Below are 27222 nucleotides of genomic sequence, written 5' to 3' on the forward strand. Positions count from 1 at the left end.
GTGTTGCATGAAGTCCCTAAAACAACAAAAACTGACTCTGACTTGAACAATCATTTATTTTCATGGCAACCACTTCAGTATTATCGAGATCACAATCAAAGTACTACCCTAAAATCCATTATTGCAACTATTACATTGTATTTCTCACTTAGCTCTACAGAGAGCTGAACAAACACCAGGAAATGCCTTGCTGAATCTGAGGATTATCCCAAAGAATAGTCTCCTGCAGACCTAATCACGCATTCAAAAAGTGTTGACTGTCCTCTGTGCCACTGAGATCAAGCAGTCAAAGACAGCCACCTTACTGCAGAGTAGAAAGAGTCACTCAGCTTCCTTCACTGCGAATACCTTGCCCTGATTTCCGGTCTATTTATTTATATGCTATACACAGACTATGAGGTGATTAATTTTCCTGCCGAAGGCATAAAATGAGGCCAGGCAAGTCAGTTATGAGATCTGAGGTCCAAGTCACATGAAGAGATGCAAAGCATCTACGAATTAGTTTTGAATCCTCTGAAGGGAAGGTTAGCCCTCAGGACAGTGGAATCTTTGCCATATTAAAGTGTGTAACAGTTTTTGTACCCATTTTACTCCTCTCCGGGTATTCAACCTGATACAAGCAACTGACAGAAAAAAAAGCACCCTACCTCCCTTAAGGGACCTATACTGGCTCTCTTCATGTACATATACACGCAACCTGTCTGAAATTTAGGTAAATGTTACTACTCCCAGTTCAAAAAAATAGAGAGCTAAGGGATTGTGAAGAGAATGGATCAGTCATGTAAAGTTTGATAAAAAGAATGTCAAATCTAAACGTGAGGCTACTTTTACACTTCTGTACTACTAACATCAATAAAGCATTATTTATTCATTTATTTCCACGTGTTGCTCTCTTGTAAATAGTAACGTCTGGTTGAGTTTGAGAAGTAATAGCTTGGTCTCTAAAACCTGATTAGAAAGAGAAATATTCATGTAAAAATAAAGATTCAGGATATCGCCGGGGGGGGGGGGGGGGGGGGGGAAGTACATCTTACCAAAATCTTCCAATATCCCATTTTGCATTAGCTAGTTTACCTCTTCATCCATCAATCCTGTTGGCTGATCTATTATTTCAGTCCTTACCACTTAATACAAAGACCGAAAAATAATGAGATTATTCTTCAATAATCAGCTGTCCTTTGTTTCTAATATTATTGTTTAAAGTATTAAAAGCTAAGTAAACAAATTGGGGGAATTTTTAAGCCACACTATTCTCCTTCAAAATATATTTTCCACAGTCTACATACAAAAGAGTAAATTTTAATTTGAGCAAAATCATGCGTTATCATTGAATTGCTATAGAATCATCACAGAACTACAGAAATTTTGGCTGGAAGTCACCTAGTCTCACCTCCCACTAAAAATACGATCATCTCCAACACCAGATTAGTATTTGTGTGGTTGACTGGAAAGATCAGGCTCACAGCCTTTCTCGCCATCTCTTCCATTACTACAGTAACCTCTTCACAAAAAAGTTTTCCTGTGTCCACTCTGAACTCCCCAAGCTGCAACTTATGGCTGTTGTCCCTGGCTAAAATGTATGCCACTACTGAGAAAAGTTTGGTGCTACCATCTTTGTCACTCCCTTTGAAGATATTGTGGGCTAACCTAAGATTACCTCCTTAACCTCCTCTTCACCAGACCCAGCTCCCTAAAAATCCCAGCTCCCTAATCTCTCCCTTCACGTCATGTGGTGTAGGCCTCTGAGCAGTTTACTATCCTCCCACTGGACTACTTCCAGTTTCTCAACACTCCTTCTGTATTGGGCGTTACCAAAATGACACACAGTTGTTCAAGGAGCAGCTTTACCAGCTCCAAGTAGAGGTGGTAACAGCCTCCTTCAGTCTGCTAGTCATGTTCCTCCTTCCTTCTAACGTAGCCCAGCACAGAGTTCAGTTCTGTCTGCAGTGCAAGCACGCCACTGGCTCATATGCAGCTTGACATCTTAACGATTGCAGGCCCTTTTCACCAGGGCTGTGACTCAGCCAGATGCTCCCTGACCTGGAAAGATGCATGGTGTTATTCCATCTCAGATGCAGAATTTCAGTCTGCTCTTTTTTAAATATGTAAGTTTCCTGTTGGCCGAGTCCTCTGTTTGTTTATGGTCTCAAGATGCTTTAAGAGTGAAACTCACTTTGGCTTTCCAAGCATCACCCTAATTTAGTATTATTCGCATTTTGCTGAATGTACACCCTGTTCCATTCTGTCATCCAAGTCACTGAAAAATTGAATAGCATGAGTCAACTCGTGACCGGTTGCCAGTCAACCAGGATCAACCCTTGAGGTATTCCACTTCTTACTGTCTGCTAACTGGTCAAGCTATTGATTACTACCCTTTCAGTACAGCAGTCCAGCCAATTTTCAGTCCACTCAATACCCAGCCCATGCTTCCTCAGCTTACTGTTGACAGCAGTGAGGGAGAAGGTATCAGAAGTCTTAATATACCATATCACATGTGCTCCCCTCATTTGCATTGTCAGACATTTCACCCTAGAAGACAATCAGACCAGCAAGGCACCAACTGCACTTCAGAAATCTGTGTTGACTCTTCTCTTTTAGCCTCTTGCCCCCTACATGCCTAGAAGCAGGTGCCAAGACAATGCGTCCCAGGATCTTTCTGGGGACTGGCACTGACCTGCCACAGCCTGTAGATGCCTGCACTGTTCTCCATATCTTTCATAACGACTGGTATAATGTTAGCCTCCTCTTAGTTCTCAGGACTTTCCTCCATTGCCATATTCTTTCCTGGAGAATAGCTGCCTTGCAATCCTGTCACCTGAATGAGCTCTTGTCAATCAGCACAGAGCCCCAAGAAGCTAAATACATCCACTTTCTCCAAACAGTCATAGAATCTTAGAATCATTCAGGTTGGAGAAGACCTCTAAGACCATCAAACCCAACAATCCACCCAACACCACCATGCCTGCTAAACCATGTCCTGAAGTACCACATCTACACGTTTTTTTAACACCTACAGGGATGGTGACTCAGCCACCTCCCTGGGCAGCCTGTTCCAATGCCTGACCACTCTTTCAGTAAAGAAATTTCTCCTAATATCCAACCTAAACCTCCCCTGACACAACTTGAGGCCATTGCCTCTCGTCCTATTGCTAGTTACTTGGGAGAAGAGACCAACACCTGCCTCACTACAACCTCCTTTCACGTAGTTGCAGAGAGCAATAAGGTCCCCCCCTTCAGCCTTCCCTCCTCCCGACTAAACAGCCCCAGTTCCCTCAGTCGCTCCTCATAAGACTTGTTCTCTTGACCCCTCACCAGCCTCGTTGCCCTTCTCTGGACACACTCCAGCATCTCAATGTCTTTCTTGTAGTGAGGGGCCCAAAACTGAACATCATACTCCAGGTGTGGCCTCACCAGTGCCGAGAACAGGGGCACCATCACCTCCCTGCTCCTGCTGGCCACACTATTCCTGATACAAGCCAGGATGCCCTTGGCCTTCTTGGCCACCTGGGCACACAGCTGGCTCATGTTCAGCCGCCTGTCAACCAACACCCCAAGATCCTTCTCCACTGGGCAGCTTTCCAGCCACTCCTCCCCAAGCCTGTAGCGTTGCATGGGGTTGTTGTGACACAAGTGCAAGGCCAGGCACCCAGCCTTGTTGAAACTCACACAGCTGGCCTCGGCCCATCGATCCAGTCTGTCCAGATCCCTCTGCAGAGCCTTCCTACCCTCGAGTGGATCGACATTCCCACCCAGCTTGGTGTCATCTGCAAACTCACTCAGGGAGCACTTAATCCCCTCATCCAGATCATTGATAAAGATGTTAAAAAGACCGGACCCAAAACTGACCCCTGGGGAACACCACTCGTGACCGGCTGCCAGCTGGATTTAACTCCATTCACCACCACACTCTGCACTCAGCCACTCAGCCAGTTCTTTATCCAGTGAACAGTACACCCATCCAAACCATGGGCAGCCAGTTCATCTAGGAGGATACTAGGGGAACAGTGTCAAAGGCCTTACTAAAGTCCAGGCAGACGACATCCACAGCCTTTCCCTCATCCACTAGGGGCGAGTCACCTGGTCACAGAAGGAGATCAGCTTCCCTAACCTGTGGCTCCTCCATGTTACTGTTCCTTGCCTGGGAACAGTAAAAAAAATATGGGAAATTTCTGCCTTTTCTGTTTTGTCTGCCATTAGATCACATCCAGCATTCATCTACGGACCCACATTTCTCAGGGTTTCGTCACGGAAATACTTGCAGAATCCCTTCCTGCTGCTTTATGCCTCCTACCTCAGCTCCAAATAGGCTTTGGCCTTTGTGATTTCAAGTTGCCTTCTCCAGCAATAATGAAGGAGGAATTAAAGTTACCATATGAAGCACTCTACAGCAGAATTACATTCAACTTCCAGATCAGAATATGCATAAGGTTAGAAATCAAATTCTATATTCTTTGATGGAATGATGTTGGCTGCTTCTTCACTGTCATAAAGCATTGCATGTTGAAACTTTCATCCAGCAGGGAACGCAGATGACAGATTTTTGTAAAGTCTCAGGAAGCATTGCAGAAAAAGCAACAAAAACAGGTAAGTTTTTTATGATGTGGTGTATTAGTTATTTTGCAGTAGGCAAAAAAAGAACACAGCTGCCGATGATCTTTTTAATTTACTTGTTAAAGTGAATGGAATTGAAATAAGCTTTCTTGTACTATGCTTTTCAGTAATGAATAGAAACATTTTGAAATTTGCATGGTATTGTATTATGTAAACCAATTAAACTTGAACTCCGGCAAAAAAAAGGCAGTATTAGACCACAACTGCAAGGACACACTGACTCCATAATTTGATAACTCTTTCAAGCATATACTGAGAAAACAAATGCTAAGAATAAACACACTCAACTAGGATGGAAGATGTCAAGAATATTTAAATTAAAATCAGAATTATTTTATCTTAAGTAACATGGGCATCTTTGTCAATGTTAATACACTCCTTTTCAATGTCAACCTTAAGATTCACACTTTTCTCTAGTCAGTCCATTCATCCCTCACCATAATCACTGATGAGAGGAAGCACCCCTATGCCTATGTGTCCCTTTTCAAGTAATGCTGCTTATTAACACAGATTAGGGATCACAAAAGACAACGGAAAAAACATTCAAACAAAAGTTTGACAAAATAGAAATCTTCACAGATATCTAAAATACTGAACAGAAGAGATACAAATTAATATGCTTTTATTAAAAGACTTGACTTCTCTGTATGCATACATGTGTGCTGCTATACCAAAAGGAGCCACTGACTGTATTCACACATGCACAAACAAAGCAAACCGTGCAGGTGCAGCTGTAATGCCCATGTATATTAACACCACAACATTAATGAAACAACTTTTTTTTAAATATTCTAACAAATGAACCAAAAAACCATTAACACCTATTATCATATGACATCTTCACATCAGGGAAGGTTTCTAATGAGAGGGACTACGTGCTATGAGAACAACTACCGGTGAAAAAAATTTAAAAGGCAAACATTCAGGTGCATAAGTTAGACCTACAGAAAAGCTTGCGTATTTTTTCCCTCTTAACAGTTGGCTTCATAAAAGATATTACCTATGCCTATAAATCTTGCATTATAATTGCAGACTAACAGCCTACCTTGTTAAATAAAACGCAACGCAAAAATCATCAAGGGACACTATTTATCATTCAAATTTACAGTAAGAAACCATAAAATGGTTCTTCGCATGACCGCAGATAAACTGAGGAGTAGATACAGTTCTCAACACAAGAAAATAAGAAGTTAAACTGTATGTGGTGGGAAAAACTGAGAAGAATACGCTTCGCACGAATGTCATCACAGATGAAAAAGGGAGGGAACACATTGGGGTTTCTGTTCAGACTAAACAGATGACAATCAGACAGATTTCTTTCAATCCTTTTATTCCCAATGCATAAAGGAAATGCAACTATGTATGGTCTTCACAAACCAAAGTGCACTAAAACCACCTGGCCGTGGCAATTCTCTCTCCCTCTCACACAGAAACAATCTAGCGAGGTTTTAAGTATGACAATTTCTCATGCCAAGTAAGGGAATACAGACACATACCACCCACACACCACTCATGCAGAAAGTACTTATTCATTTGTATCTATCTTTTTACACATTTGTGGTATAAACTGTAGTTCTCTTTCTCAAATGAAACAAAAAGCACTTTGTGGACTTATCACCAGCCTTTCGATATTCACCTATTACTAAAGAAGTAAGTGTATTTATTTCAGTCATTCACTTAGCTTAGTTTTTCTGCATTTACGTAGGCATCACTGTGGCACACGCTACCAATGAATACATATTTCTGTGTCTGACAGTGAATCTGGCACACAAAAGTACAGCACCAGTAGCAATGCTGATTCAGTATCAGCAAACAAGCACTGCGTCAAACCTCAGTTTGAGTGGCTATCAAATTTACTATGAACAACTGTGCATTTTCTACAGTCCATCATCCAGCCTCAGCATGAAAAAGCTCTAAAGGGGATGCCGGTGCTGCATATAAGCTGTGGGGTGCTTACAAATCTTCGTAGACTGCAGTGGAGAAAAGTCACTGTTACGTACACCTTTTACAATGCTTTTCAGTCCCAACATGCATCACAGTGGTACATCTGGTCCCACTTTCAGAGACAGAGGCACGTACCTCATGTTACAGCTGGTTTTGTAATACATTTGTTGCGCACACAGAAAGGGCGTAGGATGAAACTATATTGTTAATTTAATCTCAAGAATTTATTCACTATTTAAATAAGGCTTTAAAGCCTACTAGAGAATGTGAAAGCAGGAATGTCGGCTATTATACAGGTGCAGCAGCATACGCAGTGGTCAAAGGTCTCAGAAAGGTGCCCATGCCAGAGCTGCACCTAAACTCCCCTCCCACAGTTGTAGTCAGACAGAAAACAACCTACCACAGGTTTTTCCATGCCTGAAAATCTTTAGCCAGTCGAACAGCATCTTGGAGCTGTACCAGAAGGCTGCCTTACATTGCAGCAGGAATGCATAATGTTTGGTTGGTCTCTGCCACAATTTGTGTTAAACCAACAAACAAAAACTTAATCCAAAGAATCATCTATTTTCACAGCATAGGTTACTGAAAACATATAGTGAGAGAAACAGTATCCTCTACTTTCTGTGACCTAGAACAAACAGAACAGCAAAAGCTGTGTTGGAACAGGTTTTCATGTGCAAGCACTGCTTCGTGGAACAAAAATAGAAGTTTTTAAAATAAACCTAAAGAGACAGTTTAAAGGGTCCATTTTTCCCCTCCAAACAAAATCAGTAATCCTATGTTAATGCAAAATTATTCAATTCTGGAATGTCAAAGTTTTGAAGATACCAATTCATGAAAAATTGTTATGCTACTGGTTGACAGAAGAATGCAATAAACCTTCTATTCCACCACACTTAGTACAAAACTGAGAATTCTCAAGTGAATCTCCTGACTTACTATGAAGAATCAAGCCTATTCATAGTATCAGATGCACTTACCCTCAAGAGCTCTGTCAATAAAAGCTTCAGATAGTGACCTAGACTGACAATGAAGCAAACAAAGATGGGTATAACTATGTACAGGAAAGATAGTATTGGGGGGGGAGGAATCCTCAACTACTTTGAAAAAGGAAAATAGTATTTTCCACGGTACCAGCTGTAACACATAAAGCACAGAGGTACTTCAGTAAATAACTATATACTAAAAATATAAACAGGATTTTACCAACACATGTTTCTACACTGGAATCAGACAGGGGGTGAAAAAAACATTTACCAGTTTCAAGGCAGCATACAGTACAATTCTTAAAAAAAACTACTTACATCAAGATTCTGAAGACTACAAAATACATAGAAGTGAACAGATAAAGTCAGAAAAATTTTCCATTCCGCTTTTTTTTTTTTTATTTTTCACTGAAAAACTTTGTTGACAAATGCTTAGCAACATGAACATAAACTAAAAGATTTCCTAGAAGATGCAGAGGCTGGTAATGGTATACAAAAGGCTCGATTTAAATCTTAATTACACAGCCAGGCACATAATTGCACTGTGTTACTGTTGGGGTAGACAGATAATTGTGACCACGGGATAACACTGCAACATGAATTGCAGGTTAGAGTGATAGAATACCACAAGAACCAGCAAAATGCAATTCCAGATTAATCAAATCATTATATCGGAGGGCGCGAGGTGCCCAAGGAAGGAAAGCTCACCACAGACGGGTACTAGTTACGCCTAAAGAGATGGGACTGCCTGAAGCACGTAACAAATAATGCTTTATGAGGACCCAAGGCAAAACAAATGTGGGAACTGAAGGAACAGAGATGAAATTTGAGAAGTACGGCTCATATTTTGAAACAACTGAGGAAAAATACTACAAGCTGCTATTTGCAATACGATAATCCAGACCAAAGAAACCGAGCAAATACTAATGGTGATGGAAATACTACTTTATGTGCTGTCAAGTAGATATCCAGTGCGATTTTTCACTTACAAAAGCTGGTGTCACAAGACATTATTACCCAAAAAGGTAAATTTCTGCACCTGAGAAAACAAGATTTTATACCACATGGTGCAAAATAAGGGGAAAAAGGGCTGTGACCAAAGCCACCCCCACGCAGCCCCCCACGCACCCACAATGAAGGAATTCTCTGAAGAGATCAATAAAGGCTACATGACCTGAAGGCTCAGGGGAGAATAATGGCATGATTGATCGCAGCTGCTGAAAAGGAAGGCACGCTCATCTCGGTGCCAAAGGAAACCCAAGGGTGCCTCTGTTTTAGACAAACTGACTACATCAGCAGAGTATCTGAACCGTTTGCAGAACTGCCTGTCCCCAACTGAAAGGAATGCAGAGCCAGAGCAAAACAAAACTACTTTTCAGGGTGCTTCTGGTTAAAATAGCATAACTTCTATACGTATTGGATCTGCTTATAAGTGATAATCCTTAACTCTAATCACGAGTATCTTCATCTAACTGCAATAGGCGTTTAGGTTATTGTTTTACACTTTTCTGCAGAGCCCAGTCATTCCCTCAGCAAGTGACTTCGCCTGCTGCGATTCCACCCACGATCGGTGACCAACGAAGCCACACTGGAACAGCAGAGACCCAGGCCAGGGTCTCGCACCCCCTGCCAGAGTGGCCCCGCTCCCCGGCGGTGCCAGCCTTCAGCTCCAGGTGCGTCTGGCAGCTCCTCTGTGGGGCCCAGAGGGTGATGGAGGAAGGAGTAAGGTCACCATCGTGGAGCTTGCTGGATAGCTTTATATGAATTATATGGAGCACTTAATGAACCAAGTAATAGCTCAGCTTTGCACCAAGTTTGCAAGACCTCACGACTAAGCCTTGCCAGGCTTTCTCTGAATCTTGACCTGCCTGCAGCTTTGTTTTCTTTGGTTAAGCTGTAACAGCGATTTTTTTTTAATAGAGCAGGTGCCTCCAGCTGATGTGTTACGACTGTAATTTATACAGATAGAAGTACTGAGGAGCCATTCCACGTAGAGCCGGGTATTTGATGCCGCTCACGTGATGAGATACAGGCCCGGCATGAGAGCAGCAGCCTTCAGAACTGAAGGCAAAGTAGCACAGCACAGGCACGAAGGCCACAGCGACGGGCCACCAGCTTGGCACTGGAGACCCCACGGCTATAAACAACCCAGCCAGACCAGCATTGGGGGGGTATACATGGTTAAGCCCAATCTAAATACCAAACAACAAACAGAAGAGCTCTGAAGAGAGTTGTGGGCTTCAGCTGACTTCAACACACACGTTCCTTTCTGGCAACCAGGAGATGCTCAGCGTCATGATGGTAGGCATATTCAGGATAATGAGAGTCACTTTTATATCGGGTCAATCATATATTGCAATTGCTAGACTCCGTTAAGTGTAATTTCTAATTAAATTGTGATTTGAGTGCATTGTTGTGTCACTGTGCTAAATAAAAATCCTCTGCATCTGCAAGTAACTTCAAATTAATTAAACTGTACTATGTAAAAGAACATAGTGAAAGAGTATTGCATTAAGACAAGGTCTCAACAACAAAAAAAGGTAACATCCTAGAAAAGAGATTTAAAAAATTAAGCCACTATCATGTTATCATATCTGCTCCTTCAATTAAAAAAAAAACAAAACACCAAACAAAACAAACAAAACCCAAACAAACTAAACCAACCAACCAAAAACACTCCACCAAAATACTTCCAATGAAATCTTTTTATAAATAAAAAGAAGAAAAACCTCTTTGGGCCTTAGGACTTGGATTTGCTGTTTGCATAGAAAAGGAAAATGTATTTATACAGAGCAGCAGGGAACCCAAGCAGAAAGTCTGGCTCCACTGTTATGCATGTTATAGGTTATACATGTAAAGCCTCCCTCCAAAACGAGTGACCTTCCACCAAAAATGCAATGTTAAGCTTGAGGGAAAGAAATATGAATTAAGCAATTAATTTGTGTAGGACTTTACCATGAATTGTCAAATTTTTTTAAAGGTTAATGTCTTTTGCTGGCCTTTTATCCCTTCACACTGGAAAGGTTCTCAGAGGCAAGTACAGAGTAAGTTTCTGTTACCAGAAATTTCGGAGATAAATACTTCATTTTCACCACAGAGGAGGAAAAAAAGAGAAGTACTTGCTACACATTGTTAAAATCAATTTATTGTGTGATTCTAAACTGGTTTAGCGCTATCATAACTACGTAACTCACCCAAAGTTAAGCTTCTTTGGGTAGTAATCTACCTTAACTCTCAGGTGTCGATCTAAGTTTAAGCTTAGCTTAGCATTTGCTGAGTTCTAGTTTTCTTGTTTGTGAACAAACAGAATCGTAACATATTTTATCAAAGCATAACATGCATAGCATTGACCTACCCGTGAAGTAGTTTCTTCTAGGAATACAAAAGATTTAAATTACACACAGAAAGACACAGTTTCTTTTAGCAGTAAATATATCAAGGGTAGAAAAAGCCATCATGTGAGAAAACACACAGAAACAGATGGGTAAACACAATAGAAGTATTCAAGTTTTCAAAATGACACAAAAGGAGCAAAAATCGCTAAAACAATGATGAAAATTAAATCTCCTTCAAAAATCCCTTTCAAAACTGAAGTTGTAAGAGCAAGCTTCACAAAAAGTACTGGCAAGACGAGCTAAAAGAGAAGGGTCACTGTGGAGTCTGGAGAGTGCTTTTCGTGTTATTCTTTCATTTCCAGAAAAGAGAAGACAGAAGAAATAAAAACAATCACTGACTGAAGTGTTCACAGTTTGGTCTTTTAACGGCATTTTCTTTTCCCTATAAAAGAAGTATGTCGTTTTTGAAAGCCATGGGCCTCACAGCCTCATACATTTTCTACTCAAACAAAAATTATTGTTGATGGATATCGCTTAATTCAAGCCCAGAAAGAGAACAATACTGAAAACAGGTAAGACAGGCAAGTCTCAGGAACATAAAGCATGTCGAAACATGACTGTGACTTCCTTTTAGACAAAGGCAGTGGGGCAGAGCTGGGGGATACACCCAAAACCGCCGCTCCCCTGTACATCTAAATAGAGATGTTATGCTGGACTTTCTGAATCGATTCTAAATACTACAAAAAAAGTTGACTAAACCCATGGTTTGAAGTATATTTTTACAGCAGCTGTGCTAAAAAGCCCAATCCTTGAAAACAAGTTGGCAAATTGATCCAACCACCCTTCGCCAAAAAAGAAAATACACTCAATCTTCCATAACACAAAGCTGCCTTCTCCTCTTTTCAGATGGTTATTTTCAACTCAGTTAGCTTCGCAGCAGCATTCCCCACGTGGCTGCGTAAGTCCACATATATCATATTTTTGTAATTTTGTATATTTGGAACATTTTACGTTTTTAAAAGCCTCAATGAATTATATCAGAGAATAAGAAGTCAATTATTTCAAAATGTTACAAATGTAGTATGTTAAAATGTTAGAAATTTAATGTACTAAAATCTATATACTATTGAAATTGAAATCAATATTATTAGCTTCTTAGGGTATCTTTACTCCAAGTTTTAAATTCTCCCACTAGTGGCAAAAAGAAAAAGTTAAGGCAGAAGTGCTTGCGGATCAGCAAATGTGCGTTCATATACTGTCTGCATGATAACAAAGGGTATTTTGCCTTTCTTTATGATGCCCTTTAATTGTGCTTTAAATTATCATTAGACTGAGCTGTCCCTAAGTGGCATTCCACCCAGCTTCTCTGAAATTCTTGGCTTTGAACCACTAATTTTTCAAGATTACTTTAAGTCAAAATAACTTAATATTTAACTCTAATTTTATTCTGATAATTGGCATTTTCTTCCCTCTCTTCAAAGATGGTTTTTGCTGGGAGGATATATTTTCTCAGTACTCTTCTATCAGACTAAATCTTCACAGAAGCCTTTCCACTCCCAGCTCATTTGAAACAATGCCAGAAATATCTATTTTGGATTATCATCATATCCTTTTCTCACTGAAGTAATCCTTAGTTTCTTCAGACCACATCTCTGTGGCTACTGTGTCTCTGGCATGACTTACAGGATACGGGGTTCTGAACGGGCATTACTTGTCCAGGTCTCCATTCTTGTAAACAGCCGTTTCCTGAGAAGCACAGCATGAATACACTCACGGCTGCTCCAAAGAGCTATGTGAAACCAATCCCAGACTAAATCAAGAACTTGATAATCCATACAGTAGGGCATACAGTAAGTATATTAAACGATTTCCTTCTTCACTAGCCACTGTGACGACTCTCTTCAAAACTTCACCACTCAACTTGCTATTTCCAGTAGTGGAATCGTACATCTTAAAAGCAACCTCATCAACTTGAGGATGTACCCAGAAAGCACTAGCTGTGTTCACAAAGCTTCATATTTCATTAACATGTTGGTCCATCCAGCAACTCAGAAGTATTGTACCCACTGTATAGACTTGTGCTGCTCAAAACATATCATACAGCCAAGTCTAGTTCTTATCTAAAATCAATATATTAATGAAAAAAAAAGATGGCAAAAAGGAAGAGGAATATCTCTCTGGAATATTTTAAAACCTCATTGGAAACAAGGGAGTTCTATAACTAAGGAAGTGAATACATTGATGCGCTACTTAGAGGGATGATGAAAGAAATATATATTGATTGAATATAATTAGCATGGGTCTGAAACAGAGCTGCTAAAACTTTTAAAGGCAGAGATACAGTCTGATGTTTGAGGGCAAGCAAGACATGAATGTATCATAATTGAACCTATTTAGAAAAGCTACAGAATGCTTAAGGTTACTAGAGTAATTATTGGTTCCTGTAAGGCAAGAATGACATTTTTTTCTTTGTGAATATCATGTATTACAATATGGCATGCATTATACTACTGAAAACAGCTGCAAAAGTCACTCTGTGATCAGACTTGAGGCCCAATACTTGCATGACTGCATGAAGTGTCATGACCTGCTGGTCAGAGTACAGGGTTTCACAAGTCTCTTCTGGCTTTAAAACCTTAGAAAACAGTCTGAAATGAAACCTCCATATAGATGTGTGATTTTGTTTTAAAACTTCAATCATGATATAGACACGGGAGAAAATCTGGCAGAGCCAAGAGACAAAATTAGACCTCAGCTTCTGCAGCCATTTTCTATCTGCGGTTTTATTTACATATACATATATAAGATGCGCATGACATACGTAACTCTCTTTCCAAAGTGTACTAACACCTAACATACAAGGTCACTTAAGTCATGTATATTATCTTAGTTTAACACTGACACGCATTACAACACTTTGTCATTATTACGCTGTATGTTTTTTTTAGGCTAGTTTTAACCACAATTTCTTGACAAACAAGTAGCTTTACAATGGGAAAAGTGATAAGTATTTAAAAGTAACAGAAGTTACTTCAGAAAAAACTTAAGTCTTCTAAAGCCAGGATGTTTTTAACCCTAAAGATGACACACTCATTCTTCTTCTAACAACAACAAGAAGCTATCAGCAACCATCTCAAACCTAAAGTCTTCAGTTTTGTCTGGAATCAGCCTTAGGTTTTAAAGAACATCTTAATCATTTATTTAAACAGTATGAGAAATAATCCAAAAGTCCTAGAGCCTAAGCTTCTTCTGGAGTGAGGGCGTGCTACCTTTTCACAGCATCAAGGGAAATGAAGACAGAGATCTGGAAACACATAACTTTATTTGACATAGGTAGATTTAAAAAGGATTCAAAAGAAATATTAAACATTGCAGAACTTGATCTTTGCATAAGTTTTCTGAAAGGGAAAGAGCTGTTCTCTGAAACAGGCTACTGCTAAGATGGTAAAGGAAACCAGAGTCATAAAGAAACTAAAACAAATGTATACTATTTCTGAGTTGAATACAGTTGTCAGTGCTTCAAGACGGATCTCACTCTTAGGAAATTATTTTATCTCATGTTCTGCAAGTGTTTTTCTCAAAAAAATCTGCCAAAACAAGCCTCTGCTAAGTCATTGTCACTACATTCCTCCTTAGCTTCCAAGGGAGCAGTTTCTGTACGCCAAGAACCAAAGCACTGTGAACCACATGCGTCTGGAGACTTCCAGGAAAAGCATCAGCTTTACTACATCTTTACTCAGAAGGTTCTCCAGCAGCTATTTCTGATTTCAAACCAGCAGTAGCAATACTTTCTTCCCAGGAAATTTTTTTAACACCAAGTGGGATCAGAAGTCTCTTGCATAGGTAGAAATTCCCAGTGAGAAACATATCATGCTTTTTACAAAAGAAATAGTTTTATCTATCACGCATGTTCTCACAAATTATAGTCCTGATACCTCGATATGTTTGTTGACGAATTTTCCCATATTTACACATACAAAAGCAGATGACAAAGCAGATACAGAAATGGCCTTATGTTGTCTAAAACCTGTGAAGCATTGGGCCAAATACATTTACCAGTATACCACAGAGAAGAAAAAATCCTTCTTCATTCACAGATATTTAACCACTTTTTATAAAGCATGGAAAACTGAAACTGTTTTTCTAGTAGTTTAATACTATTTGATGATTCCTTTTTAAAGAACTTACTTGTGACTGTCTAAAAATGAACAAAAAACACACAAAAAAAACCCCCAACAGCTTTCACTTTCACAGATGTCATTAACCATTCCTCTTGATGAGGGCAGCTTGAAAACACCTAAGCCAAAGTTCACTGACTGGCACCTCACCATTTCTTAGACACACAGTTTATGATTCTGACCTCCCCTCCAGCAGTGTCTGCTGAGCTTAAGCAAGTTAGCAGCAAGGAGAAAAAAATGGATTCACATTCTTCATCCATCACTTCTTCACAAGTGCATCTAAGAAGTCTGAAACCCGAAGTGATTCAGCACGATTGTCCAGAGGTAAAACACAAATGAAATGGCTTGTACGTTAAAGCAGAGAGTTCAAGATTTGAATTTACTAAAATCAGCCTAACTCTTCAACAACAAATTACAGGTTTCAATTTCTATTTTGACAGAAATCCTCACCTTGAAAAGCTCATGGCTAAATCTTCTGATCCAGTCATGACCAGTATGAATGCTACTTTACATTTGACATATCAAGCACAATTTTTTAGACCCAGTAAATCTGCTCCTCAAAATAGGATAGCACAGGGACATGTATTCTTCAAACTAAGCACAGCAAAGCTTCAGATTCTCTGAATATATCATTTATGTTTCACATAGGAGATATGTCGAGCAAATAAATACATCTATGACTTCTCTGTGCCTTCCTTCATGTGTCCTGCCCTCTTCAAAGACTGCAAACACTTATTAGAGTCTTCAGTATCATAAATCCCAGTTTACTCTGTTGCAGTCACTCAAAGACACGGTTCTAGGTATTTCATGAGAAGTAACACATGAAGTTGCCACAAGTGGTCCAAAACAATTTAAAAAGGAAACTTTTTAAAATTAAGCATCAGCACAGATGAAGAAAATGTGACATATTTGATTCATTGAAATATACAGAATCACAAAATGTTAGACGGAACTTCCTCTGCTTCAGTTTGTGCCCATTGCCCCTTGTCCTGTTGCTGGGCACCACTGAAAAGAGTCTGGCCCCATCCTCTTGACACCCACCCTTGAGATATTTGTAGGCATTTATATGGTCCCCTCTCTGCCTTCTCCTCTTCAGGCTAGACAAGCCCAGCTCCTTCAGCCTTTCCTCGTAGGAGACATGCTCCAGTTACCAAGCTACCTTAATTATAAACTCTGTCATCTTTTCCTTTATCAGCAGTACTTTTGAATAATTGTTTGTGCTTGTATTTCTAAAATCCCTAGGTATATTTTTCGGCTACAGTCAAAGGGCACATAAAGCAAAATCACATACCAGGCAGTAAAGTAATTCACCCATTCTTCTACAAAGCAGAGGGCTACCCCCTTCTGAAGAGTCAGTTAGAAACCTACTTCATTTACTCTTCTAATGCAGAATCACTGTAACGTATTTCACCTGCCTGAAGCATGGGATGGTGGCCTGACCTAGAAATCTTCCAACAGAACATCAAAAAATGGAAGTCTCTCCAAACACACAGTATTTTGGGGAATAGAAAACGCCCAAAAGCAGGTCTGGGGTATTTTTGTTGTGTCCCATGCCGCCCCCCCCCCCCCCCCATCTTTACTACAAAACAGAAAAAGAATATTGCAATTACATGGTTTTCCCAGCAGTGAGCGTGGCTGAGCATAAATGTTACTATTAAGCCAAATTTACTGAAATCACCATATACTCTGAGGAATGCTTTAAGGTCCAAAAGAAAAATCAGTCTCATTTAGGAGCTTAGTACAGTCTTCCAGCATCAAGAAATTTTGGTACCCTGCACCACAATGATTCAAGAGATTATCCTGTTAGTCAGCAGTACCTTAGTTTAGCTGACTAGGCTGATCTTGGTGATAAAAGAATGCAGAACTCTTTTACAGGCTCCTTTTTGCTGTGGTTTACAGGAATCAGAAACAACTTTGCTAATATTTTACCACTTAAAATCCTTTTTATCTAGTGGATTCAGCACCAAATTCCCTCTAGAACTTAATTCACTGATTTATGGGGGTGGGAGGTTCAGCTGCAAAATATATTACCAGGTATGAACTAGCATTATCATCACAAAACCCCAGAACAGAGAAGAACTTCTCACTACTCAATACTGTGTTTCACATTCTAACAGGCAGATGCAGCCTGTCTTCTACCTGTGTAAGTTCCCTGTATGTTTTTTCAACATCAGAGAATCAAATTTTTCTTCAAAACAATACAGTAACACAGGCTGAAAAACTGGTAAGTGCCCAAGTAATGCTATTATCCTGGAAGAGAATACGCATACAAACATTAAACCGTGGGTAATTCCAGTACAACAACATGCCATAAATCCTAAGGCAAAACTCTGCGTTATAACCATTCTTTCTTGCACTCCTCTTTACAGAACCAGAAAATATGACTAACATTTAACACCCAAAAGAGAGAACTGGTACATATCAAAAAGAAAACATTAAGTCAAATTCATAATTTTTATAAAAGCCCAATGACTCAACAGCTATTACTCCAAAGGTGTTAGATATCATAAGCTGAATTCACGCATTAATTTTACTAAAGAAGCCGCAAATGTCTTAGGCAAGGAACGATCACTACTTTATAACTGGAGAACCAATTTAGACACCTACAGCAAGGAAAAAGCTGACTGAAAGCCGCTATCTTTTAATGTCTCTCTTTGGGATACCTGCTGCTGCGCCAAATGAGGCAGTGACAGAGACCAGGTGTTTTCATGAACTGGAATATTAACCATCCCCTGATGTACAAAAAGGCACTAAGAAAAACCTCAGACACACAACCCACAAAAAATTTACATTAAAATGTCCAAACCTGTCTTATTAGAATTGAGCAGAGAATCGCATTAACAACCTTACTTTCAAAACATTCTAATACTTTTGGGTTTAATCATACAAGGCTGAAAGCCTCTGTCCCGACCCGATTTTGGCCTAAAATAATCTCACATCAAGTTTTACACAAAAAAAAAAAAAAAAGTGTACATGTTAAATTTTAAAATCCTACAATTCTTATAAATTCTTTTAACTAAAAAGTCTGGGATAACACATCTTCTCCACAACTACTCAACTGTCTATAGTTCTTATATGCCATGCCTATATGCTGTAACTCCACATGCAAATTGCCAACAAGAAAAGGAGACGTCTTTCAAAACCGCCATTCACAGTAAAGAGTGAAAGTAGAGAATAAAACGAACAATTCAATTAAATTATATTAAATTTCTTGTAGGACAGCACATGCATGTATACTAAGACATGAAGAAATATTTAACATTCTTTGCAATATGCATTTGTGAGCGAAATTATTAGGATACTACCTATGAAACCTTTGTAAAAAAACACTAAATCATATTATTGTTTTTAGTCTGCAGATGCAGCACTTCCATACCTGTTCTTTAACTGAAGCTAGTATGGCAGAGGTTGTTTCAGTTTCAGAGCCATCGCCGTTGGATGTGTTCAACACAGGACTAAGGGAACTTGTCTTGTCAGAAGACGAGGGCTGGTCTGGAACAGGCATAGTTTCTGCAGTTCACGGAAAAACAAAACAAGGATTTTGTTATTAGAAACCTGATACATATCAGAAATAATACAGATATAAGAATAATAATACTAATTTAAGGAAAAAATTGTAGCACATGCTTCTGTTCTGAAATATAGAATTAATATATCACTTTCTTAAAGCTAAAACTATTTCTAAATTAATTATAAAACAAAGTATTAAATTAGCTCCTAGTCTTCCCCCAAAATATTCACCACAGTACAGTTGGAGGGGATTCAAATAATTTACAACTGTGACTTTTGTATAGTATTTCAGTAGCAGCATCCAACATGAAATTACAATATCATGAAAGTAATGAATCATGAAATGCTTTGCAAACAGAAAACCAACAAATGATACATGAGAGAAATATAAAACATCTAGTGTTGACTTTCTCACATGAATGATCATTTAATATGTATTATATTTTAAGCTTAGGTAACTAACTTTGCCTTTCTTCTACGCTAGAAGGTGATTTTGACAACATTTTATCAGAGTATTTTTGAAAAAAACAGCACATCAGATGTTTTGAGTCCTGTTACAGAAAAAAAAAATAAAGATTCCTAGCACTTGAAGGAATTTCTAGTATTCTCTTTTAGAGAGGATAATAGTGATGGTGACTGTGGAAAGATTTATCTTTCTGAAGGCTAAGCTATAGTGTAGCATCTCTGCTTAAATGTCACTACAGGCACATCTCTGCAGGCAAGTTGTGCCACGTTCCAGAAGTAAAGGAGCAGAGAGGCAGCTTGCATGGTTATGCACAGGCGAGTTAGGGTAAGATCACATCCATGTGGGAGCTGGCCAGAATCATTCTGTGGAAGTGAACTGGCCCACAGCCTGCCAGCTGGCCGGGCCTCCTAAAGAACAGGGTGGATATTCAGAGGGGTATCAGAGGCATCGCATGTGCCCAGCACTCGCCATGCACATCAATGGCAAAACCCCCGCCTTGGCTCCCTTCTGCTTTTCAAAGCCCACATTTTTACAAAATACAACTTTTTCTGGAAGAAATAAGAAGTCTGAGAAGAGTGGGAAAGGGTAGTTGGTAAAAGCAAATATAAAATTCAGCACACAGAGGAAACATCCCTGCCCCCATCTGCCATGGAAATTAGGGCTCTAGAAGAAGGGGAGATGACATTCAGTAAAGCTTTGGCCCTGAAGCCGCAGTGTTGCCCAAGAACACCCATTCAGCACAGCTGGGTAGCCTTTTCCAAAGGCTTCCAGAAGCTCAAGACACTGGCATACATACAGAAGACAAAAACATGAAAATACAGATAATTCATAAAAAAGCCAGTTATTTCTCATAAGAGAAATCTCCCTAAATCTCAGGCTAGATTAGTTTATATATTGAAGCAGGAGATCATATATCATTTTAGATGAAGAAGCTACGTATTTTCATACAGCTCACTTTTTGTAAGCAAATCACTGAAACCGGTAAATACCTAATCTTTGGCTCTGGTAATATCCTTGCTCCAGACACTCACACTACTTGAAGTTAATTTTTAAAAACTCAGATGATATACCTGTCTCCTTCTATCGCAAGTATACTGTACAAAACTTCTACATGGTTCCAAAACATGAATCTAAAAGGACTTTAGAATTGTATCTTCTCATTTTGTTCAACAAAGGAACCAGCTTCTATTTTAACAAGTTACCTAGTTTGTGGCATACAATTAGAGTTGCTACTCTCTTGTAAAGTACCACAGAAAAGACACGTACACACATACACGCTTACTCTATTATCTTACTTTCAAACGATCTAATTATTTTCTTTCTTCACTGAGTTATTAATTGCATTATCATAGTAGAAAGCCAAGTAATTTTCTTTTTGGCATTGCAATTTACCTGAAAAAGTCTAAACAGCCTAATAGTTCATTTTGTAGAGCTGTATTTGCAGAAAACACTGGACTGCAACACTCCTTGCTATCAACCCCACAGCCTGTCAAGTCCAGCTGAAAACTGCACAGGAACGAGAGAGACCACAGGATTCCGGACCATGAGAAAGGACACGTGAAGCGTTCCTGCCGCCCTCGCAGACGCTCGCTCAGTGCGGTGGGGAGTCACGCTTCCAACAACCGCGCGAGGCGCGAAGACCTGAGCTGCCTCCCAGGACTGCGCTGGGGCGGGAAGAAACACCAGAGCTGCGAGCCAGGCGCCTGCTGAACAGGTTCAGACACGCTGGCCGAGAGCAGCTCCCCTGCTGCAGGACTTCCTTCTCCGCAGCCATGAAGACGCTCTGTGGAAAAGCCTCTCTGCCTGCTTCGCTCGCCCTCACGCTCCTCCAAGGGCCGCCCCACCCCTGGCAGGGCCATTCCACTGAACCGGCCGCTTCACAAACGCTGGCCCGAGGAAGTAAAACCCCCCGAACTAAACAAGACTAGCATTCACAAACTCCTTGGTCCTGCTCCCAGCTCTGCACGTAACTGCCATTTGAGGTCCATGCAAATTGTCATCTTCACCTAAAAAATTAAGAGGACTCACCTGGTCCCCCCACCTCCAGCTCCGTGCCCCAGCACACGGTTACTGGGCCCGACTGGGAAGACCCAAACACGTCCGGGAAGGCCTCTGACCCTCATTGCCGTAGCGCACCTCTCCGTGTCAGGCAGAACTGGCCGGGTTTCGGTAGGCGGGCGTGTTTGGGGGCCCAGCTGCTGCAGGGCTGACCCATGCTGGAGGACCTCACCCAGCACCTCACCAAAGGGACCGAGTCTAACAGGCAGCGAGGGGATGGGACACCAGGATGGGGAGAGGCATCTTCTCTGTGTGTTCATTTAATTGGTCGTCATCTTTATTTCTCAATACCAGAATTAGTAATTTAAACCTTACATTAATTGGCAATATACCTAATTAAGTGAAATTGCTTGACTCAAAGACCAGTTTGAGCCTGTGACATTCCCTAAGAGCAAACCCAAATAAGGCCCACTGTGGCACGGTGGCTTTCTGTTGCTGTCACGTTTTCAGGAAGATGGGGGGAAATGAGCTTGCCTGAGTTGCTGGAAAAAAATTTATCTGCTACACAAAATGCTTGCCCTAGCACAAAGAAACACCCCAAAATATTTAAAGTGTATTTGAGAGGGACAGCAAGGCCACACGGTCAACATGGAAGCCACTCTGTGACCAACAAGATGCTACTGCTAAGTCAACACCAGTTTCTGTGTGTTCAAAACGATTCTCTCCGTGCGATACAGGCAGCAGCTGCCTGCCGCCATTCTGAACTTGTTTTCGTACTGTAAATTTTAATATTTAGTCTGTAAGTTTTTGTAAACACTTTGTTTTCACCAAAGAATACTTGAAGAACTGCTTCAGTAATGTACAATTTTGCAAGTATCAGTTCATGTGGAAAAAAAAAATCTGATTACACAACAAACTGCTGCAATAAACTGTACTTGCTTCAAACAGACTCAAAATCTGGACAGAACAGTAGCTTATCTTCTACAACCACTGCATGTTTCCAAACTTTTAGGTTTTTTTTTAAAATATGTATCTTAGAAAAAAAGAATAAAGACCTTAAAAAAGAAAACAAGGCATGCTGCATGTCCTGTTCATCTAGAAACAGAAAAATCACCACAAATATCCCTGACATTAAAAGTAAAGTTTTATGCAACTATTGAAATATTTCTTCTGGACAGAGAATGTAATTTCTAACATATATCTCATTAGTTCAGTTTATTACTACAGTTGTTCAAGGGGTAAAGATTGCAGCTAATTGCACTTAGTAAGCTAGTATCATTGAATCTATAACATAGTGGTGTTATCCATCGGAGTTGTTAACATTCTATATTTTAACATTTCTTCATTACACAAATTCATATGAGAAATACCATATAGAATGAGTTTTCACGAGCAACAGAGAAGCCACCATACCAAATGTACTCATATTTCAAAAAATCATACACGAATCAGTGTTTCAACAGCAAACACCAACACCGCGAAGGCCTGCATTTGCACCAGCCCATCTGCTCAGGGCACGCATACCTTTTAATTTAGCTTGCTCTTCAGTACAAGAAATTGGACATTCTCAGGTTTTAATGGGACTTCAAACTGCCAGTATTGTAGAATTACAGAAAATAAGGCTGGAAGGGCCTCCAAGTCCTTAGAGCACTACCAAATCTCTAGGCAAGGCACATTTTTTTCCTAAGTGGTTCTGGATACTTAATGCATAACCAGTCCTTCATAGCTTCCCTCGCTGCAGCCTCCCTTGGCCACCTCTCTCTCTTTGGGGTTCCACTGTCCTTACTGATAGAAGAGTTGCTTTAGTGTTTACCATAACACGTGTAAGCTTAGTGTTTCCTGACTATACAGCACAGACACAGAAAAGTGATTATTCCATGAGCCCTCTTCAGAAAAGCATTATCCCACACGATGATGACCGCTGTGCCTTTCCTTCTGCTCTGCTCCTCTCCTCTCTAGGAAAGCTACTTGATTCTTTCCATTTTTCCTCAAAAAATAAGCTGATAGCCTTTCAACCCACACTTTTGGGAGCTCAGTACTAAGAACAAAAGGAAAACTCGAGCAAGTACGACAAGAACAATAAAAATTAAGGCGCTTAACAGAGTACCCCATAGCTGAGTAACTACAACGCAAACCTGCGGCATTTAATTTCCACCACAGCAACAGTATTTACTATCGGTGTCACAGAAACACAAGTGAGATCCTGTAAGTCAGAGCATATACACGCTCCTGTGAGAATCAAATTAAAATCTTAGACCATCATAGACAGATGAACAGGAAAAATACAACCAGCCTTTTGGGAACATACTGGGAAGTCAGACATAAATAATTCATGGATTCCTATACTCCACAGCACTGGCAAAATCATACCTGGAGTCTGACCCTCTCTTTTTTCAATGTCTTTCTAAGAGTAGCTAAAAATTTTATCTCACTTTAATGGAAAAAACCCCACCATAAAGCACCCCCTTCCCATGTACCGGGTGCAGGTGCCCAGGTGCCGGCAGCAGGGCCGGGCCCTGCGAGGACAAAATAAACAAAAGAAAAAAACAACAATCTATATTGCTATGGAAAACCAGTATGACAAACGTCGTAAAAATACAGCCAAACTATGTAATTGAATTCCAGTTTATTGTCTGGAATACAGATGGGCAAACACTGCCCAGTGAGTAACTGAATCAAAAAAAACTGAAGAGCCTGTATGTGTACACCGGTTACTTTAACTCCCCATCAAAACTTCAGCAACACTTCTTTATTCTTCACTATCTACCTGCTACAGTTCCATAACCATCAGGCATCCATCTAATTCCATATAGCAACTGATTTCAACAAAAACTGTTTTTTCTCGTTTCGCTTTTTGTTGTTGGTTTTGTTTAAGCTTTTTGGCCTTTATCACTTTGTAAAACTTCAATAAAATCAGTCAACAGAATTAAAACTTATTTAACCTTAAGAAAGCCACTAGAGAAACCTTTAGAAAAGTAGGTTAAAAATGACTTTTGCCATGTAAACTACTTAGTAAAAACTTTAAATCCGACCTGAGTCGTACTAGAAGCACTACTCCCACGTAAACAGGACAGAGAGTGTCAGTGGGTTGGTTCCTGAGTCAAAAAATAAATAAACAATAAGCTACTTCTGAGAGAGTTAAAAACTCCACTTCTCTCTGAACTTAAGCTATGGCTTTTGCAGTTCAAATACAGTATTTGTACCTCCTCTTGTTAAGGCACATTCTTGACGGAGAGGCACACATTTCCATTCCAGCACAAAAGGTACCCTGTCTAATACTTACAAAAGCCCCAAAACTCTCACTATGAAAAAAATCACACAATTCCAATGAAAAAAATGTTTCTAAACAAACATTTCTGCGATGCCTGGAACTTTAACATGATAAGGTCATAAGCCTCAAGATAGACAGATCATCAGTAAAAACAAGACTACATTATTTTCATTTTTCTAGCTAAGGAGTTAAAAAACAACACAGGAAAAAAAAAGGATAGATTATTTCAAGATGGTCCTTTTTGGAAGAGCTGAAATAGAAATACCATACATTCAACGTAATTGCACTTTTTCAAATGACTTGCTGATTCTCACTGTTCATCATATTTAACAGTGAAAAGGAGAAAAGGAAACAGGGAGGATCTCTTTTTTAAAGCTACCTTAGAATCATAGAATCATAGAGTATCTTGAGTTGGAAGGGACACATCAGGACCATGGAGTCCAACTCCCCCTCCTCGCAGGACCACCTAAAACTAAACCATATGACTAAGAGTGTCGTCCAGACGCTCCTTGAACTCTGCACAGGCTTGGTGCTGTGGCTACTTCCCTTGGGGAGCCTGTTCCAGTGACCAACTGCCCTCTCAGTGAACAACCTTTTCCTAATGTCCAGTCTGAATTTCCCCTGACGGAGCTTCCTGCCATTTCCTCATGTCCTACCTCTGGTCACCAGAGAGGAGATAAGCATCTCCCCCCTGAGGAAGGTGTAGACTGCAAGGAGGGCACCCCTCAGCCTTCTCTTCTCCAACTGAACAAACCAAGTGACCTCAGATTCTCCTCATCAGTCTTGCCTTCTGCACACACTAAAACAGTAAGAGGTTTCGCTAATTTTTAAATGCTTACTCAAACTAAGCATTCAATATAAATTTTTAAACTATTTTAAAATTTTTCTTGCATTTCTGTTCAACACCTGCAACTTCATTTTTTTTCAGTGAGTTCCTGGGACTCATCTGGGACACAGTGCTTGGCTGGTAGCCCTTTCTTGGTCCCATGAAATTCTATTCAAATGTAAATGAATGATGAGTAGGTTTATAAATCTAATTCCTTTCTTACAGATACATCACATACATATCAGCAACATGTAAAAAAAATGGATGGAAATTTTTATGACTAGATCCCACAAATGTCTAGCGACATGACATTCAGAACTGGGAAATAAAAGATTGCAAGACCACATTCCTTCTGTGACCCTTGGGGTGGCAGTGGATGCTGGATGGCGGAGACCCTTCCTTGTAGCAGGATTTCGTGCCTTCTCGGAGGTAATGCAACCAACTTAGCTAGTCCCAAGGTCAAACTGCAAGTCTGTTAGGGCTGAACTCAGACACAGAGGTACATTCTACGCTATACATAAATTCTTAGGTAAATCAAAGTATTTAAATGGTTTATAAATGCACATGAAAGTAGTTGTGTCCGATGCTGTGGCTTCACTTGAAAGCTTAATTTTGCACACACGCTTTCATATACACGTCAATCATACTGGACATGGATTTACCAAGTAGGGAGCTAATGAGGTGTAGCCATGAAGACATCACTGGTAAAAGCATTTTGGTGGCATAGTTCACCAACGACATGTTGCCACTCTCTCTCACACGGGGTGGCTGCATCCACCTTTCAATGTTCTTATTCTTCTCCTCCTCCAAATCATAAATACTATGCTTCATTCACAGCATCCATGTAGAGCACTGAAAAAGCAGCAGCATCCACTGGAAAATGAGCATTTCATTCCTTTTCCAACTTAAATTACATTGTTTTAATAGGTTCTTTTATAACCTATGCTTAAAGAAAAAGGGAATACTGCTTAAAGATGCAGACTTTCATTTTTAAATACTAGACTGATATTCCTTTAAAAGTCTCTTTGTTAATGCTGTTTACATAGTCTAATGTTATATCATCCTTTCATGGGTAGAAAGTGTAGACAGATTAAATGAAACAAACAAACAAAAGAAACCAGTTCCACAATGTCTGGAAATCTACGGTAAAAGCCAAGTTATCCACTTGGCAACTGCATCAAATGAGTGAAATCAGAAAATCCAAATATGTTTCCTTAATTAAAATGATATTGCGGTAAGGAGTATACTCCCCAGTGACTTTTCCCTGTACAATGAACCATTAATCAGTGAGAGCATTCATTACAAAAGCATAAGTCATGCTGTCTTACTGCATAGCAATCAAATTTGGCTTGTTACTGAGCTAATGCGGAGGACCACGAATGACACTGAAGTAGCCTTGGATAAGAACCAATCACTTCAAATAATCCAATATGCAATTATGCATCTAGAAATATTTTTTGCTTCCTTCCTTTCCTCTACCTTTGATATGCTGTATAGAGATTACAGTATGACTACTATTTAATAATACGTATTGCTGTTGTTCCTATTAAAGTTGGTCTTACTTTTTTGCTATTGATTCAGAGTATGGGGACTTACTGTAAAATGAAAATACTTGCATATCTTTTTAATTATTTTTACCTAAAGCTGCATGTTTATGGCTATACTTAAATTTACTGTTTATGATTTTAGTAACTCATATGAAGATTTCAGAAGCAAGGACTAATGTTGATCCTGTTTCTAGCTGTTTTTAGTTAAAAAATAAATACACAAAATACTCCAATGCTCTTCAATATAATAATTGCATGATTGCCATAGGGAAGCTCTAGTTCTCCCTGCCTATGTGAAGAACAGTTGTTACTTGCAAGCCTACAGTTGTGCACAGCTCCAACGCACCAGCTTCCAACAACTGTGGTAAGCACAACAAAGAAATACATTTGGCATTGTATCTATGAACATGAAAACCACCAGCTTTCATGCTGTTCACCAAGTCATTCTGCTAAGCTAAGAATTCAGTGGGTGTAAGTTAGGAGCCAGAACAATACAGAATAACCCTGGCCGTACTTGCAAATTATTACCTATATCACAAGTCACATTTAG

General features: G+C 39.8%; 1 protein-coding gene across 7 annotated transcripts in view; it reads right to left on the minus strand.

The window, feature by feature from the left end:
* The window catches only part of CTNND2 (catenin delta 2), a 694166-nt gene that overhangs the window by 540419 nt on the left and 126525 nt on the right, over window positions 1–27222 (minus strand). For all 7 annotated transcript variants that reach the window (XM_075417107.1, XM_075417104.1, XM_075417100.1 and 4 more), the window contains exon 2: window positions 18431–18564. In XM_075417107.1, coding sequence (XP_075273222.1) covers window positions 18431–18564 — 134 coding nt within the window. The remainder of the gene's footprint in view (window positions 1–18430; window positions 18565–27222) is intronic.

This window comes from Opisthocomus hoazin, chromosome 3, assembly GCF_030867145.1.
Source record: "Opisthocomus hoazin isolate bOpiHoa1 chromosome 3, bOpiHoa1.hap1, whole genome shotgun sequence".
In the NCBI taxonomy this organism is placed as follows: domain Eukaryota; kingdom Metazoa; phylum Chordata; class Aves; order Opisthocomiformes; family Opisthocomidae; genus Opisthocomus; species Opisthocomus hoazin.